Raw genomic sequence first — 15577 nt, forward strand, 5'->3', positions numbered from 1 at the left:
CCGTGTTTTGTGACCTCTGATGCCCAACATGGTAGACATTTTATGAATGGACAAGGTACCCTTGGGCAGCCATTTTGTGAGAGAGCTCATGACACTTCCTCAAAATCCCAAATGTGACCACTGACCCAAAAGGATTGGGGACCACTGGCTATTGTTGCTGCTTTTTCCTGGTCTTTTCTCAGCCCCCTAGCCTTTGCTGATGTAGCCATTCAGAGTCAAAAAAAGAGATCACACCCTAGGTATTTCCCCCTGAGGGCTACATATTGCAAAGGGTTAACACCAGTTTTGTCCAGGGTGAATTAAACAGTTCGGTCTCTAAATGATTCTGTGCACCTGGATCAGATTTGTATCTGATATCTGTTAACACCAGCAAAGATTTCAATGGCCTAGAAATGGCACAATCCTCCATACTGCTGAATGTATGTTTGCACAAATATTTATTTATTTATTTATTTTATTTATTTATTACATTTTTATACCACCCAATAGCCGAAGCTCTCTGGGCGGTTCACAAAAATTAAAACCATCATAAAACAACCAACAAGTTAAAAACACAAATACAAAATACAATATAAAAAGCACAACCAGGATAAAACCACGCAGTAAATACAGAGTTAAAACAGTATAATTTAAATTTAAGTTAAAATTAAGTGTTAAAATACTGAGTGAATAAAAAGGTCTTCAGCTGGCGACGAAAGGAGTACAGTGTAGGCGCCAGGCGGACCTCTCCGGGGAGCTCATTCCACAACCGGGAATGGTGTACACAAAGCATGGTGTAGGTAGCATTTAAGGGCAAGAGGCCAAACTACAGCGTTCATTTTCTGAAAATACTTCAGCGTAATGGGGGCCACCTATACATGGGGCCCGGATCTTCTGAGCTGTGCCTGGATCATTAGAACTGCCCCAATTGCTGTCATCTGCTTTAAGACAAGTCTGCTTCTTCTCTCTGAACTCAGTATCTTTGCAGTTGCTTTGTGGCTCCCTTAGCAGACTAATAGGGAGTATAGGATGAAGGCAGCAGCCTTTTAAACTAGAGAGGAGACTGTCACCTTTCCTTCCACAGTATGCTCATTATTTCTATTAAGTCCAGAGTCCAAAATTGCGTAACAGCATCACTGTCACCCGTCTTTCTTAGAGCGTGCCTGAACTGCTCCTGGGCAAATTGCTTTTGTGCCCCGGGCCATTGTAAGCAGCGAGGCCTGGAAAAGGGGAAGAGAAGGCACATTGGATGATCACATATAAAATTGAGGACCAGAGGTCTTGCTCATCTTTTCTTCCTCCAAGACAGTCCAGACCATTACTTTGGGGGAAAACACAAGTGAGCTTGCTGGCAAAAAGTGTTTGAATGAGCAACAGTGTATGAATTTGGGGCAAAGTAATGAATACCTTGAGTATGTTTGGAGTTCCTTGGCTCTGCAGTCATCTTTCTGGAGTGCATCTGCTTTTTGCATGATCCATGTGGGCAGATTCTAGTAGGTGCATCGTCCTCCTTGGCCTCAGGAGTTTGCATTAGGCTAGAGAAAGGTGAATAGATGTGAGAAGAGGATAGGAGTTCCTAGCTGTATTATGTTCAAAAGACACAATGCCTTGTGGGACCTTAAAGACCCACAAATCTATTGTAGCATCATAAGCTTCTTGGATGGGAGTCCACTGAGCAGAATGTTATTTTGAAAGGTGTTGCTTTTCATGTAACTGGAGAAAATTGGAGCTTGCTGACATAAAAGCCCTGACAATCTCTGCTATATCTGATCCCCTGAACTAGCTGGCTTGGTATCCACATGTGCTTCCTCTCCTGCGGTTCCCCCCTGAAACCTACTGCCCTCCTCTCTCCTGTCCATACATCCCTTTTTACAAATAGGGGTGTCCTTAGGAGACAGGGTCTTTCAAACACAGAGATACCTTTTAGAGCCTGAGGTAATTCAGTCACCCCTACCACTCGGCTGTGTTCAGTTACTATTAATTGATAAATGTTTAAGGGCCATACAGTTTTGAGCCAAGGCAGGGGTTACCCTTGTCAGTCACACTTAGTAAACTCACAGCATGGAGAAATAGTTATTTAGATTGGAGGGTACATCTAACACATTTACTGGTAAGCCACAATCCTGTCCTGAAAGCTAGGAAAAGATTAGTTAGCTTGCCTTCTATCAAATTTAAATTATAGTAATTATTTCTAATTTTGACCATATATTTGCATATGTAAAGTAGCATATGCAAATTTGTGCAGTTTTGAGTCCTACAGTCTTGTAGCCCAGATCTTTTAGCACCACCCATTCTCAACAACTGGACTTTCTCTTTGATGGTTCTTCTAATTGGCTGCTGTTGCTCTAACTCAGACTTCCTATCCTGGTGCCCCTCCATATGTATTTGACTACAGCTCCCACTATCCCCATGGGCTATGCAGGCTGGGGAGGATGGGAGTTGTGCTCCTCCTCCATGACCATAAGAAGTCTCTCTGAGGCCTCAGCTCTAGTTCCTGGTCCACTGACATTCTGCACGGCAACGGTGGGGTACAATTATGTGGACTGAATTTGTGAGCCCAGCTAATGTGGATGTTAGCAAATGTCTAAAAGAAAAAAGTGAATGATCACAGCATTAATTTCAAGTTAAAGCCAATCATTATCCTTTGGGCAGCTGGCCAGGGGTGTGGGGATGGGGGAATTGAGGCTGGAGCTATACTGCCATATTTCCTCCTCCTCTTCACCACCCCTGCCACCCACAAAAGTTAACAGTACAATCCTAGACAGGTCTCCTCAAGGTAAGTCCCCTTGAGTTCAACGGGACTTACTCCCAGGAAACTGGGTTTAGGATTGCAGGCAGCCTTAGTCAAGTAAGTCCTGCGATATGACACCACCTTTCCCAGCCCCCAGGAGTGGCAGCTTGCCAAGCTCAGTGAGGGCATGGAAACTTGCAACACAATTGCATTGTATCCTGCTCCACCAATCAATCCATGAGATTTGATGCACATCACAGTCCTGGTGACACAGATATGAGTACTGCTTTCTCTTCCTCCTCCTCCTCCTCCTTCTCCTCCTCCTCCCAAATTTGATGACAGAGAAACCTGAGGCAAGACAAAGATATTGGCTCATTTTCTGTCCTAAGCATGCTTCAGGGCCAGGGGTTTTCAGAGTAGCTGTGAAACAAGCCTGTGCTGTCTCTCCAAGAGAAGTACAAGTGGGAGCAGCAGAAGGCAGAACGATGGCTATCCCACACACTCTTTCTTTCCTTGCCCTCTCACTCTGGTGTTTGAAAATTCTCAGTAAATTCTTGGCAGACCCACAATCCACCTCCTTTTTGAGAAGGTTATGCCACACCCTGTTGGACCTCTCTGGCTCATTTGCTTCTCACAGGACCATCCCACAAATATGAAAAAAAACCAAAACCCACTTGCGATAGCCTTAAGCCAACCATATTTCTGTGACCAGGGGATATTATATAGCACCATCAATGTACATTGATGGTGCTATATAAATAAATAATAATCATAATAATAATTGTCAGGACATTCCAGCAGGTTGGGCCTGAGGGACATGAGAGCAAGAGCACTGCCATTCCATCAGCCCTGCTGAAAGACTTCAATTTTGCTGGGATGGCGTAAAAGTTGGCGTAAAAGCTGGAACAGCCCCTTTATTTAAAAACAAACTAACACCTGAGATAAATATTTTAGGATTAACCTCTTAATGCCTAGAACACATCCAAAACAGAATGGAGTGGTGCAGAATAGTCACTTCCAAATGAGCCAAATCAACCAAATTCACTAGTCATACATACATATATGGGATTGCTACAATAAGCCATAAAACATCTACAGAAACCACATTCAAATACCTGTTCTGGGCAATAGTCCAAATTCTTGAAAAATAGTTCAGAACTGTAACTTTCAAAGCTATATCAACCAAATTCACCAGTCACACATGATTTTATGACAGGGATGCAATGAGCCACAAAACCTCCACAGAAACCATGTTCCAATCTCCAATCCTGGCAATAGTTGGCATTCTTGAAAAACAGCCCAAAATGGCAATTTTGGAGTGACCCAATTCAACCAAATTCACCAGTCACATATATCTATGTGAGAAGGATTCAATACGCCTCAAACCCTCAAACCTTCCACAGAAACCATGCTGAGGTACCCGTTCCAGGCAATGGACTGCATTCTTGGAGAAATGCACCACACTGGCTTCTTCCAAGTGAGCCAAATCAACCAAATTCACCAGTCACACATGATTGTATGGGAGGGTTGCAATAAGCCACAAAATTGCTACAGAAACCATGTCTGAATGCTGGTTCTGGGCAACAGTTGACATTCTCAAAAAATGGCCCGAAACAGCAACTTCCAAGTGAGCCAACTCAACCAGTCACACATGGTTATATGGGTGCGTGTGTGTGTGATGTCATAAGTTACAAAATTTCCACAAGGTCATGTTCTTGTGGCTGTTTCAGGCAATAATCTATTTTATAATATGGTCCAGAAAGGGAACTTCTAAGTGAGACAAATCAACCAAAATATCCTGTCACACGTAACTACATGGGATGGATACAATTAGCCACAAATCTTCCACAGAAACCATGTTCTAGTATCCATTCCAGGCAATACTCCATAACTGTGAAACACAAGTGGAACAAATTTAAGAAAATTCATACATCCCTATCCATGCCTCCCATTTACACTGCCAAAAGGGCAGGCAGTTGCAAAGTAAATTGCTGGCATATGGAAAACGGTTAAAGCCCCCCTATCCACCAGTCTAGGGTCCTGATCCATATGGGATCCCATGAGCTTATTTTTGAGTAAAAATGAAAGAAAACCTAGCAACATCTTAGAGTAACATGAAGCTTGACGCTCGGATAATTTGGGAGGGGTGGGGCAGAAATGCAGTTGTGGGGAGAAGCCCCCTGCTTTGCATACAGAAGGTCCCAGGTTCAAACCTCTGCTTCTCCCAGTAGGGCTAGGATAGAATCCAGCCTGAAGCCCCGGAGAGCCACTGCGGCCAGTCAGTGTCAACAATACTAGGGTAGATTCACCAAGGGTCTGACTCAGTATAAGGCAACTTCCTAAGTTCCTAGAAGGATCAGGACCCACACCACCTTTCTGGAAGAATTGCAGTACAAGGGCCCCAATCCTTGCTCTTACATTCTGTATCGTGGGAAAAGGACATGCATGGATTGTATCTCACATTATATTCATGTTTCAATTAACATGCATTCACGCACTATGTACATCCATTTCATTTCACTTCACGTACCCACACATTTCCCTGATCAGCAAAGATGGTCCTCTATTGCTTTATGAAGCATCTAGTGTCAATGTGATCTCTGATTTTATGGTAGATTCTGTGGGAACGTGTGTCAAAATAATGGGTCTATTCAGACAAGACACTAAGCCATGGTTAGGCCACTAACTCTTTTGCAGTAAATGGTTTAGTGAGTGTGTTTAAACCATGGTTATATAGCCACCATGATTAGAAATGATTCACATGAAATGCTAAGCCTTTAAATTTAGCTCAAAATGCTTAACCACTTGGCTTAGCGTGTCATCTGAACAGGGTCAATGTTAATTAAAAGGGGATTCTTATGTTGATATTTATGGTTCAGTCCATGGGCACAAATGTGATCTGTGGTTTGATGAAGGTTTCAAATGGAATCCATGTAAAATTCTTGAGCATATATAGTTTTGCACTGTTGTGCTGCCAAAAGGTATTTACAGGCCAGCCTGTGGACACAGATGTTATCTATGATATAACTATGGTTTGGGGGCTTGTTCTGTAAAAATATTTAGAGCAGATCCTATATTAAACCTGTTTCCCTCATAGCTAGGGGAAAGGTTTTAACCCTCCCTCAGGTTTTCAAGTGGTGGTGCTTTGCCTGAGAAGAGTTTATGCAACGGGCCTAGTGTAAGAGTCTGTGACCCCTTTAATATCATATGAAATCATGAGGGTCCGTTTTTAATTTCATAGATCCAACATTTACTGGGTCCCGATTTTATTAGAGGCCTGTCAGCTTGCACTGGACGCCTTTATTTTAGGACAGCGTTTTTAACCAGTGTGTTAGCTCCTTTGAATATTCATTCATTCATTGTTATTTATTACGGTCACAGACCAGCAAAATCAACACCTAAGCATACAAAGGATAGATAAAAAGTGACATAAAAACAAAATACAGCTTGGTGAGTTGCTTCTCTCAGAAGGATTGCAGTGTTATTTTTCTAATTTGCATTGAGGTCATGAGAAACTTAGAGACCCTTTCAGTAACATGGGAGGAAACATCCCTTAAACAGATTAATACCAACGTTGTGGGGCTACATCCAGAAAAGGCTGTTAATAAAGGAAAGATTAATTTAATTTGTCCGCTGGGGGGCGTGACTATCGCTTCCCTAGAGGGTGGGTGGATTGTCATGATGAACTCCTGCATTTAAGATTTGCCACTACGTCACTAACAGGGATTATTAAATGATCTTGCAGAATGTTGCAGTCGAAGCTGTTACCTATCGATGGCTACTTTGGATTTTCAGCAACCCAACGGACAAAACCCGTTCCGCACACATCTCCCGCTGCAATCCACCAGCCCATTTGTAAACCCATCCAGCAATAACAAGCTCAGCCCTCTAAAGCCTCTCCCAACCCAAAGGCAGCGCTTCACGCAGTGCAAGGCCCTGCCGCGCTCCGCTCGTCGAGTCGCATGCAAAGCCTTCCCCGCCCCTCACGGAGCAAAATGGAGGTCCCCAACCCAGGGGCGTGGACCCCTTTCCATCTCCATTCTTCAATCGCGCCTCCCGTCCGCCTCCATCTTCTTCCCCGCCCTTGAAACCTCGGCCAAGATTTATGGTTGCCAGGAGACCCTCCTGCCCAATGGGAGGTCGCCTTATTTGCGGCCTGTATATGGAGTGATCTGAGCGGCTGCGGTAAGTAGGCGTGGATTTCTCTCCCTCGCTCGCTTCTCCTTCTTAAACTTCCTGTCATGCTGTCTCTTGCTCTCAGGTTGCATCATTTCTAGCCGGCCGGGTGCTGCGATTGCTGGGCCTACAGGCAGGTGAGCGGGGTGGCGGCGGCGTGTACTGGAAAGAGGGGCAGGTGTGTTGGGGGACGGGACCGAACCGGGACGGCTTCCCCCTTTCCCATCTCTGCCTTATCTGTTAGTGCTGGGAATTTTGCCTCCACGGCCCCCCTATCACTCTCGGGCTTAACTGCTGTGCTGAAGGCGGCGCGGGAATTTCGGAAAAGCTTCAGTATCTTCTCAGGTATTTAAGAAAAGATTTAAGTTTCGCTCAGCATAATAACCGGTAGCAATCGCCTGCTTTAGAGGGCAACTGTTTCCTTCGAGCTGAAGGAGATGCTGACCGCCCCCGCCTCCTGGTTTTTGATGCTAGCGTACCTTAAAAGGTTTCATACAGCTGTTGGGGTTGCTTTGGTGCAAGCCTTTACCAATCTGGTTTCCTCCAGGTGTGTTGGACTGCAACCCCCATCTTCCTTGGATTTCTAGACCGTCATGATTGGAGGTCACCAGATTGGGGGAGGCTGCTTTTGTGTTATGTTAGCTACAGAGAGCTGCATATTCTAAATAGCTTGGTTTATTCAGGGTGGGCAAGTGGTGGTGTCCCATTCATTTTGGACTTCCATTGATCTATCATATTAGCAAAAGCCTTCAAAACTTCAGCTGTTTCATACATTTGTTGCTTATATTATTTTTATTTCTGTATTTCTACAGTGACAAAGTAAAAAGTCTTCTTTGTGCTCGAAAAGTGTCACCAAGGTGACATAACTTAAAAGAATTTTATAAATATACATATATGTATATATGTCCTGTTGACAGTGCAGTGGTTGCTTATACCAATATAATCATAGTGGTAATTGAAGTACTTCCACAATTTTTCTTTGTCTTTAAAGATCTTTAATGCAAGACAAATAAGATTTTGTAGAAGTTCTCCAGTTACCACAATCTAGCAAGTTATCAGGTTTAGATTAGAGAAGGGTACATGTATGAGTTGATAGGAAACCATAGCTTGCATTAGAACTGTTTAATATGCTATGTTTTGCTATAAAATGTAATGTTTTGCTATAAAATGTAATATGTAGTGCTCTGATAAATGGATGGATAAATGCTGTAGGGTTCCCAGTGGTGTGTGCCTGGAATACTTGTGGCTTCTGTGGATATCTTGTGTTGTAGACCTGAGGCATAGTTTAATGTATCACCATGTATGAAGCCTTCCAATGTTTGTGCAGGTGGTTTTAAACAACTTAGGGTGCAATCCTATTGATTGTGCTCTTGGTGATTGGAAGCCCCTAAACTCAGAGGCCTGGTTCTTAGGTTGTTTGATGTTACACCTGAATCCAGAACTCTAGGTTGTTGAGGGATAAACAACCCAGAGATTGAACCCATGGTTTGTTGTTGAATTAAAACTCTGGTTTGTTTGTCCCTCAACACCCCAGATTTTGCGTGTTGCATAGGTTGTTAATGAAAGCTGATAGAAAGCAGAGGTGGTGAGCGGACAGAAGGCAGCATGCTTGCTCCTGCATGGCCCCGCCAATTTATGGGTTGTTTAATCCATGAATTGATTCTACAAGCGAACGAACCAGGTTAATCTTTAAGGTCTACCTCTTTTTGATGCCCAGTGCTGGGCTATTGTGCAGTTCAGCTCTGGTAGTCCATACATATGACTTCTAAGTATATTGGAAAACAGTGAAATTCCCTTCATTTAAAATAGCTGAATCGGTTCTTAAACAGACTTTTGAAAGCAGTAATTCATCTATCAGTTTGGTGCCATATACTTAGATTTTGCAAAAGATGCTAGAGATGCAAACAGTGGAGTTAGAGTGTTCTGTGCCCTTGTACTACTCTTGGGGGTGTCTCCGAGTGTTATGCTCTATTGGGGCCAAGCTGCGTTGGAGTTCTGTGTTTATTATTATTATTATTATTATTATTTATTTATTTATATAGCACCATCAATGTACATGGTGCTGTACAGAGTAAAACAGTAAATAGCAAGACCCTGCCGCATAGGCTTACAATCTAATTTGGAATTGCAAATGGAACTTTTTTGAATAAGCTGATATGAGCGCTCTCCCCCTCCCCGATTTGGATTGGAGTTGCTGTGCAAGGAGAGGGATATTGTTAAGTTTCTCCTTCCATGACTAATAGCAGCTTTTGGGATGTGTGCTTTTAATTTGGGGGAATAGATGCTGTAGAACCTCCCTCTCAGACAGCATGGCCTTGGTTCCAATTGCCTCTCCTGCTGCTGCTGCTGGTTGTTGTTGTTGTTGTTGTTGAAGAAAGTGAATGTTGGTTGTTCCAATTGTGGAACTACACTGTAGTGTAAAGTTTGGACTTCAGTAAGGTCACAGAATCTTTGTGTTTTTTCACCTTCTGTGCTTGAAATAAGTAAATGTGCTTCTTGGCATGAAATGAGAAAAATAAATAAAACTATATGTGTGCATCTGAATGTGCATGCATGCATAGATGTACTTCCACTGACTACAGACCCTCATGTTTTGAGGACAGTGATTTTGCCCTAAACAAGCCTGATTTTGATTTGCCTAAAAAAGTTTGATTTCCAGGTTGGAATAATTCACATTAATTCTCCAATGAAGTCCCTTTGTTACCTTAATTTTTTTTTGAAGTCAGCATGTTTTTAAGCTTTATCCAGTTTGGAGCTGGCTGTTGCTTCTCTGCATCCTTCTTTTGTCTGCTGCCCTTTCTGATCTTCTTTATTTGCTAGATGGCTGGTAATTAAATGCCTAGACTGGTTTCCCTCTAGATAGTTGCTTTACAGATTCCCTCTACTCTTGAGTTCAGAATGAGTTCAGAATTCTACATTGAATTCAGAATGTATTAGGAACATAGAAAGCTGCCTTATACTGAGTCATACCATTGGTCCATCTAGCCCTGTATTGTTGATACTGACTGACAGTGGCTCTCCAGGGCTTCAGGCAGGAATTTTCCAGTACTATCTAGTGATGCTGGGGTTTGAACCTGGGACCTTCTGCAGGCAAAACTGGTGCTTTACCACTGAGCTACGGCATCTTCCTTCTTGGTGCATGAATTATTTCCCACCAGCTGTTGCTTTTCTGCGCAGTGCAGATAGTTTATGCTAGCCTTAAAAATAAGCACATGAATGTTGCTAGCTAATAATTTGTGTCATGCTAATGACTTTAAATGATATCCTTACAGATGACAAAAACCTCCCTGCCTAGTTGCCTAGAAGAGATTTTTACTTGCTATAACTCTTACTCAATCATTCTCCCCACTACCAGCATGTGAGACAGAGGAAGAGGGATGACCTTGTTGGCTCCATAGCCATCTTCGTTGCCTCCCTATATTGTGAAGGCAACATTTTGTAACATGGAGCTGCTTCTGTTCACAGAGGTTCCTCATATGATTTTGGACCCTGATCTTCCCAGAGCCTCCATGAGTAGAGGAGGCGCCCTGCTGCAGACATTTGCCTTCACAACAAGTGGAAGTTAGTGGAGAGAGGAGAATTGTAACTATTTCCAAGCCTGATATAACCTGTGAACCCAGACTTTGAGTGACCTTGTTTGTGTCTTAAAATTGCACCCACATAAGATTCACAAAGAACCTTAGTTCATTATTGTTACATATTGTTGACTGAATCTTTTGTCTGTATGTGATAGACAGACTTGGTCTCATTTTTCTGCCTTACACTTTCCAAAGACTCTCCCCCCCCCCCCCCCGCCCAGTGCCTTTGTCCAAGATTTTTGTCTTGCCCTGCACAAATGTCTGTATGCATAGGATTTACAGTTGCTGGAAATCCTGTCTAGGGGTGTGTGTGTGTGTGTGTGTTCATCACCTAGAGCAGCTTGTGGCCCACTGGGTGTTTCATTCTACAGCTCCCATCAGCCCTAGCAAGCGTAGACAGTGGTGAGGATGATGGACTTGTAGGCCAAAACATCTGGAGGGTCACAAGTTGCCCACCCTTGATGTACAGTTTGTGGGAGAAACTACCTTTGAATTATGTTACAGGCTGAAGTCATTTTTTCAATTATGAAGTTACTGATGTAATATGCATTGCTTTAATTTAATACTTAATGTTTAAACACTCTTTAATAATGTCTTTGTTTCCTGTAGGTTGGAAGACTACTGTTGTGTTGGTAGGAACCATAATATTACATTCATTCCCACTGGATGTTATTTTCTTTTAAAAGAAGTGAGTAATATAGCATTCATTAATAATGTGAAACACCCTAATCCATGAATATGTTACTGCAAAGTTCAAATGCAAACATATGCAAAGAGAATGAAAGAAATCTGTTATTGAACCCTTTCACTGATAAGCAAGTTGGCTATTAAGAGTTAAAAAGAAGCAATTTAGAGCTGTCATCCCTTAATGTGAAAAGATTAATTGAAGATTAAAAATTCCTTTTGCAACAAATGAAGCACATAGTCATACACCTTCTTCTCTGTTCCTATCTTAGATGTAGAAAGTAACTTCACAAGAGCTTTCAGTTTCTGTGATGCCAGCTTGATTATCTAGCCATCTGTTAATGATATGAAAAGGGATTCAAGTAACATTAAACCTTGTCTTGGCTTTAGTTGTCATCTCCCCCCCCCCACCTCGCCCCTAGAACTCTGTCTTGCCCCTTGAATAGTTCATATTTTTAATGAATTGGGATAATGAAAGTCTTTTCTATGCCGATGTACCAGAGAATCATTTTTTTATTTTGTTCTGTTGATTAAATATCTCTCTCTCCTGTTCTTCAATCTGAAACCTTTCAAAGTGCATTACACTTAAAAACATAAATAACGTCAATAATATAGCAGGATCATATATATTCAAAACAAATCAACACATCAAAGCCTGGCACTGAAAAGACATCAGAGTCTTCACCAAACAGATTCCCTTGGGTACCACAGCCGAGAACCTCTTCTCCTGGCCACCACCCACACCAATCCAAACTTAAGGAACACTGATGATGGATTTAGAGCTTGGGCAGGTTCATGTAGGACTTTGTGGAACTTAGGAAACATTCATAGGGGAGCATTGTAAAGCTCTCTTAAATACACAATTGGTTTTCATTTTTGTAGTGGTTTAAGGAAAGCTCTGCTGTAAACTTAAATATGCGCCCTGTGGTTACTGGACACTGTTATCTCAGTGCAGTACTCCAGTTAGTAGAAAAGGGCCAAAAATAATACTCTGACTTATGCATGGAGTCTGAAACTTTAGCAGCCTCCATAGCCTGGTCGTTGTTACACTTTACTGTTGTTTGTATGCACAATTCTTTCTAGTGGTAAGAATGTTCAGTGTTGACTAGAGTACATAGTTGCCTAAGTGTATATTTAGTTTTTTTTATTTAAAAAAGAAAGGAAAAATCTTAACAGAACTCAGTAAGCAGCATGGTGACATTGGCCGTTTCTATACCTGCCTTTCCCCCCGGGATTGTCCCTGTGCATCCAAATGACACACAGGGGATCCTGGGAGCAGGTAGGGACGACCCCTCCATTTTCCTCGGATAGAAAGGGCCATTGGGGAACAAATAATTGCTTGGTAAAGACATGTGTGTAGTTGCATTTCAAACTTGGCCTTTATTTTCCAGTATCTTCATGTACATACTAGCTGGTGCGACCTCTATCTCAAAATGCTTTTGCTTATCACATTTTAGTCAGAATGTTGAATACTGTGAGACTTATTTCTGGGTAAATATGTAGAATTTCAGTGTAAGTAGCTCTCAGAGTACTACATTGTACTGCTAGAAGCAAATATTTTGAAGTCACCTGAATTTTTACAAAGGCACATGCTGGAATGTAGCAATCTGAGTCTATAGCTGCTGGTCAGTAAATTGCTATATAATGTATGTTCTTTGGGGGGGAAATTAGTCTTAACTTTCTATGTATTGCTCTGTCACATAGGAAAATGGTGGTTCAACAAGTTTCAGAGAACATAAACTTTCCACAAGAAGAAGAGAAAATATTGCAGTTTTGGAGCACACTAAATTGTTTTCAAGAATGTCTAAAACAGTCAAAAAATAGACCTAGGTAAGATGATATGTTTTTTGTTTCAATCGCCAACATACCAGTAAATAGGCCAAAACTGATGTCTTTACTCACAATTCCCCTCTTTCACTTGTTAGTTCTCAGGTTAATATAGGAATAAACATATGAATATTTGCAAAAAACAGCATTGAGAAGATCTTTAGTAGAACTATATGCATTCTGAAAATTACTAGAACTATGGCAGTTCACTACTAGCTTTACTTCGGGAATGCTAACTTAAAAAAGTATAAAACTACTTTTTTCCTGTTTGAGAGAGGGTTTTGTTTTAAAATATGTACTATTTTTAAAATTTTCTGTTATATAGGTTTACGTTCTATGATGGACCTCCATTTGCCACAGGACTTCCACATTATGGACACATACTTGCAGGAACCATTAAAGACATAGTAACTAGATTTGCTCACCAGAGTGGATTTCACGTGGATAGAAGGTTTGGTTGGGATTGTCATGGTTTACCAGTGGTATGTTGAATGTTTTCTCTCATATCTTTTCTGCATATAGTTCTTGGTTCTATATCCAGTGATGGAGTACTCCATTTGAATCTTTTTTTATATCCACCAAAGACTGAAATTTAACTTATTTTGATAACAACTCAGTCATGGAGATGGAAGGCATGATGTGGATCATGATTTTATTGGCCTGAAAAAATAAACTCTTAATCCCTTTTTAATGGGCCTCTTTGAGTACTCCTCCTCAGTTATTTGCTTCTTGGTAAATGATAACTTCTTAAATATGGCTTGTTCCACTAGTTCATGAATCAGGAACCCAGACTGTGATCCTGGCTTTCGAAAAGATATATATATATATATATATATATATATATATATATAGTAATTTTTAAGGAGCAGGCTCATATTTAGTAAATCTTTGTACTGTTAAATGGTTTACAAGTAGCTAATGGACAGGCACACACAACACGCTAAGCCAACCTGTGAATGAGCTGAGTATTTATTTATTTATTGCATTTTTATACCGCCCAATAGCTGAAGCTCCCTGGGTAGTTCACTGTGTAGTGTGGGTTGTTCCGTAAAACAACCCACAGAGGATTGGACTGTCCGTGGATTGTTATCCCCCTCCTTCCCCCTTGATCCTCCAACTGGTATCCCAGTGTCCTTCATGGCAGAACCCATCTTGCCTCCTTCTCTCCACTCCGATTGCAACCCCTTTTTATTCCCCACTTTTTTCTTTTTTAGAGAATAAAAAATGCTCAACTGGGATAATTTTTCTTTCTTTTTTGGCCACTAAAAATTGCACTAAACTGTTTTTTCCTCCAAAATAATTATGTTTCTCTGTCTTGTGCCTGCGCTTTTACAGCTGACCAGTATGTAGAGTGTTGCCTTGTCAATTTCCTTGTCTGATTCAGCTATCAAAGGGAGTGGCGAAATGGAATAGGTAATTTGTACAAATCTATTGGCTGATAAGTAAATGGAGTGGAACTCTACACACCTCCAGTAATGGAGCAGTTAATGCAGGTGTGCAGAGCTCCCCTTCATTTACTTACCTGCCAATAGATTAGCACAAACTTCACCTCTGTTCGCTTCCCAGCCATTAAAAGGGTGCATATCTCCCAGTCTCCCAAAATGTGCAAATTTCCATTACTTTTTTTTTTTTAATCCATCCCATTCACTCCATCCCATTCAACTGCCCTCTTGTTTTTGTTTTGTTTTTGTTTTAATTCTCAGGGGACTGCAGCGAGCGCAGCAGTAAGTGCTGCAAAATGGAGCTGTGAAAAGGGGGTGAAGAGTTAAGATCTCACCTTTCCTAAGTAGGTGGAGGCTTGGGGAAGTGTTGAAAAGGTGGGAGACACTGAGAAGTATTAATCCAACATTTAAAAGTGGCAGGATCACAATGTCAGGATGAAGATATTGCCCCCTCCTCTTTTGGTGCAGCTACTTTTGCCACTTTATCCCCCTTTTCAGTGGTTCTCCATTGATAGCTTGGCACTTGGTCCCTGTCAAGTGTGCACAAATTACCCTATATGCAGCCTTGTCTTGTCAATTTCCATTTTTACTACCTATTCCACTTCATCCCTTTGTCAGCTGAAACAGATAAGGAAAATGACAAGGCAAGATAGCTCTAAGAGTTCACTTATGTATTTATGAAAGACCGGCAAATACTAATAATAAAAAGAGCAGATTTGCACAATTTCCTGGGACTTGTATTTAAAAGGGTGGCAAACAAGTGACGGCCACTCCAAAGTGGTGTTCCAATGACAAGATCGTGAAGAGCGGCAGGTTTTTTTTGTTTCTTTTGCTGAATGTCTTTGTAGCTAATCCCTGCAACCCACAATGAAATTGCTCTGCCTGGTTTGGGTGACACCACAACTCATGGTGGGTCGGACAACCCTAGAACAAGGCCTGTGTTATTGGATGGCTTGTTGCCCCCAAATAAGCCACCCTGCAGGAAGCAGTCTAAATTCACATGAAACAACAAGCGATCGACCCTGTTCAGAAGACACATTTAACCACAGCTTCTACCACGGTGAATAAGGCAAAAAGCTTTATTCATCATGGTTAAAGCCATGGTTTAAGGTGTCTTCTGAGTGGGGCCATCTTAGTTACTTACAAATGATAGGTTATCA

General features: G+C 41.7%; 2 protein-coding genes and 1 non-coding gene across 3 annotated transcripts in view; all 3 read left to right on the forward strand.

Annotated features, from left to right (window-relative positions):
* NOL8 (nucleolar protein 8) overlaps positions 1–15577 on the forward strand; it is a 501501-nt gene that overhangs the window by 97695 nt on the left and 388229 nt on the right. The gene's annotated exons all lie outside the window — the stretch shown is intronic.
* IARS1 (isoleucyl-tRNA synthetase 1) overlaps positions 6942–15577 on the forward strand; it is a 101251-nt gene continuing 92615 nt past the window's right edge. The window contains exons 1-4 of the mRNA XM_063121209.1: positions 6942–7023; positions 11074–11152; positions 12853–12978; positions 13301–13457. Coding sequence (XP_062977279.1) covers positions 12857–12978; positions 13301–13457 — 279 coding nt within the window. The 5' untranslated portion in view covers positions 6942–7023; positions 11074–11152; positions 12853–12856. The remainder of the gene's footprint in view (positions 7024–11073; positions 11153–12852; positions 12979–13300; positions 13458–15577) is intronic.
* On the forward strand, positions 12068–12200 carry LOC134397038 (small nucleolar RNA SNORA84). Its single transcript, XR_010025327.1, has one exon. It is a non-coding gene; the product is annotated as a small nucleolar RNA SNORA84 (small nucleolar RNA).

Source organism: Elgaria multicarinata, chromosome 3 (assembly GCF_023053635.1).
Source record: "Elgaria multicarinata webbii isolate HBS135686 ecotype San Diego chromosome 3, rElgMul1.1.pri, whole genome shotgun sequence".
Lineage (NCBI taxonomy): Eukaryota > Metazoa > Chordata > Lepidosauria > Squamata > Anguidae > Elgaria > Elgaria multicarinata.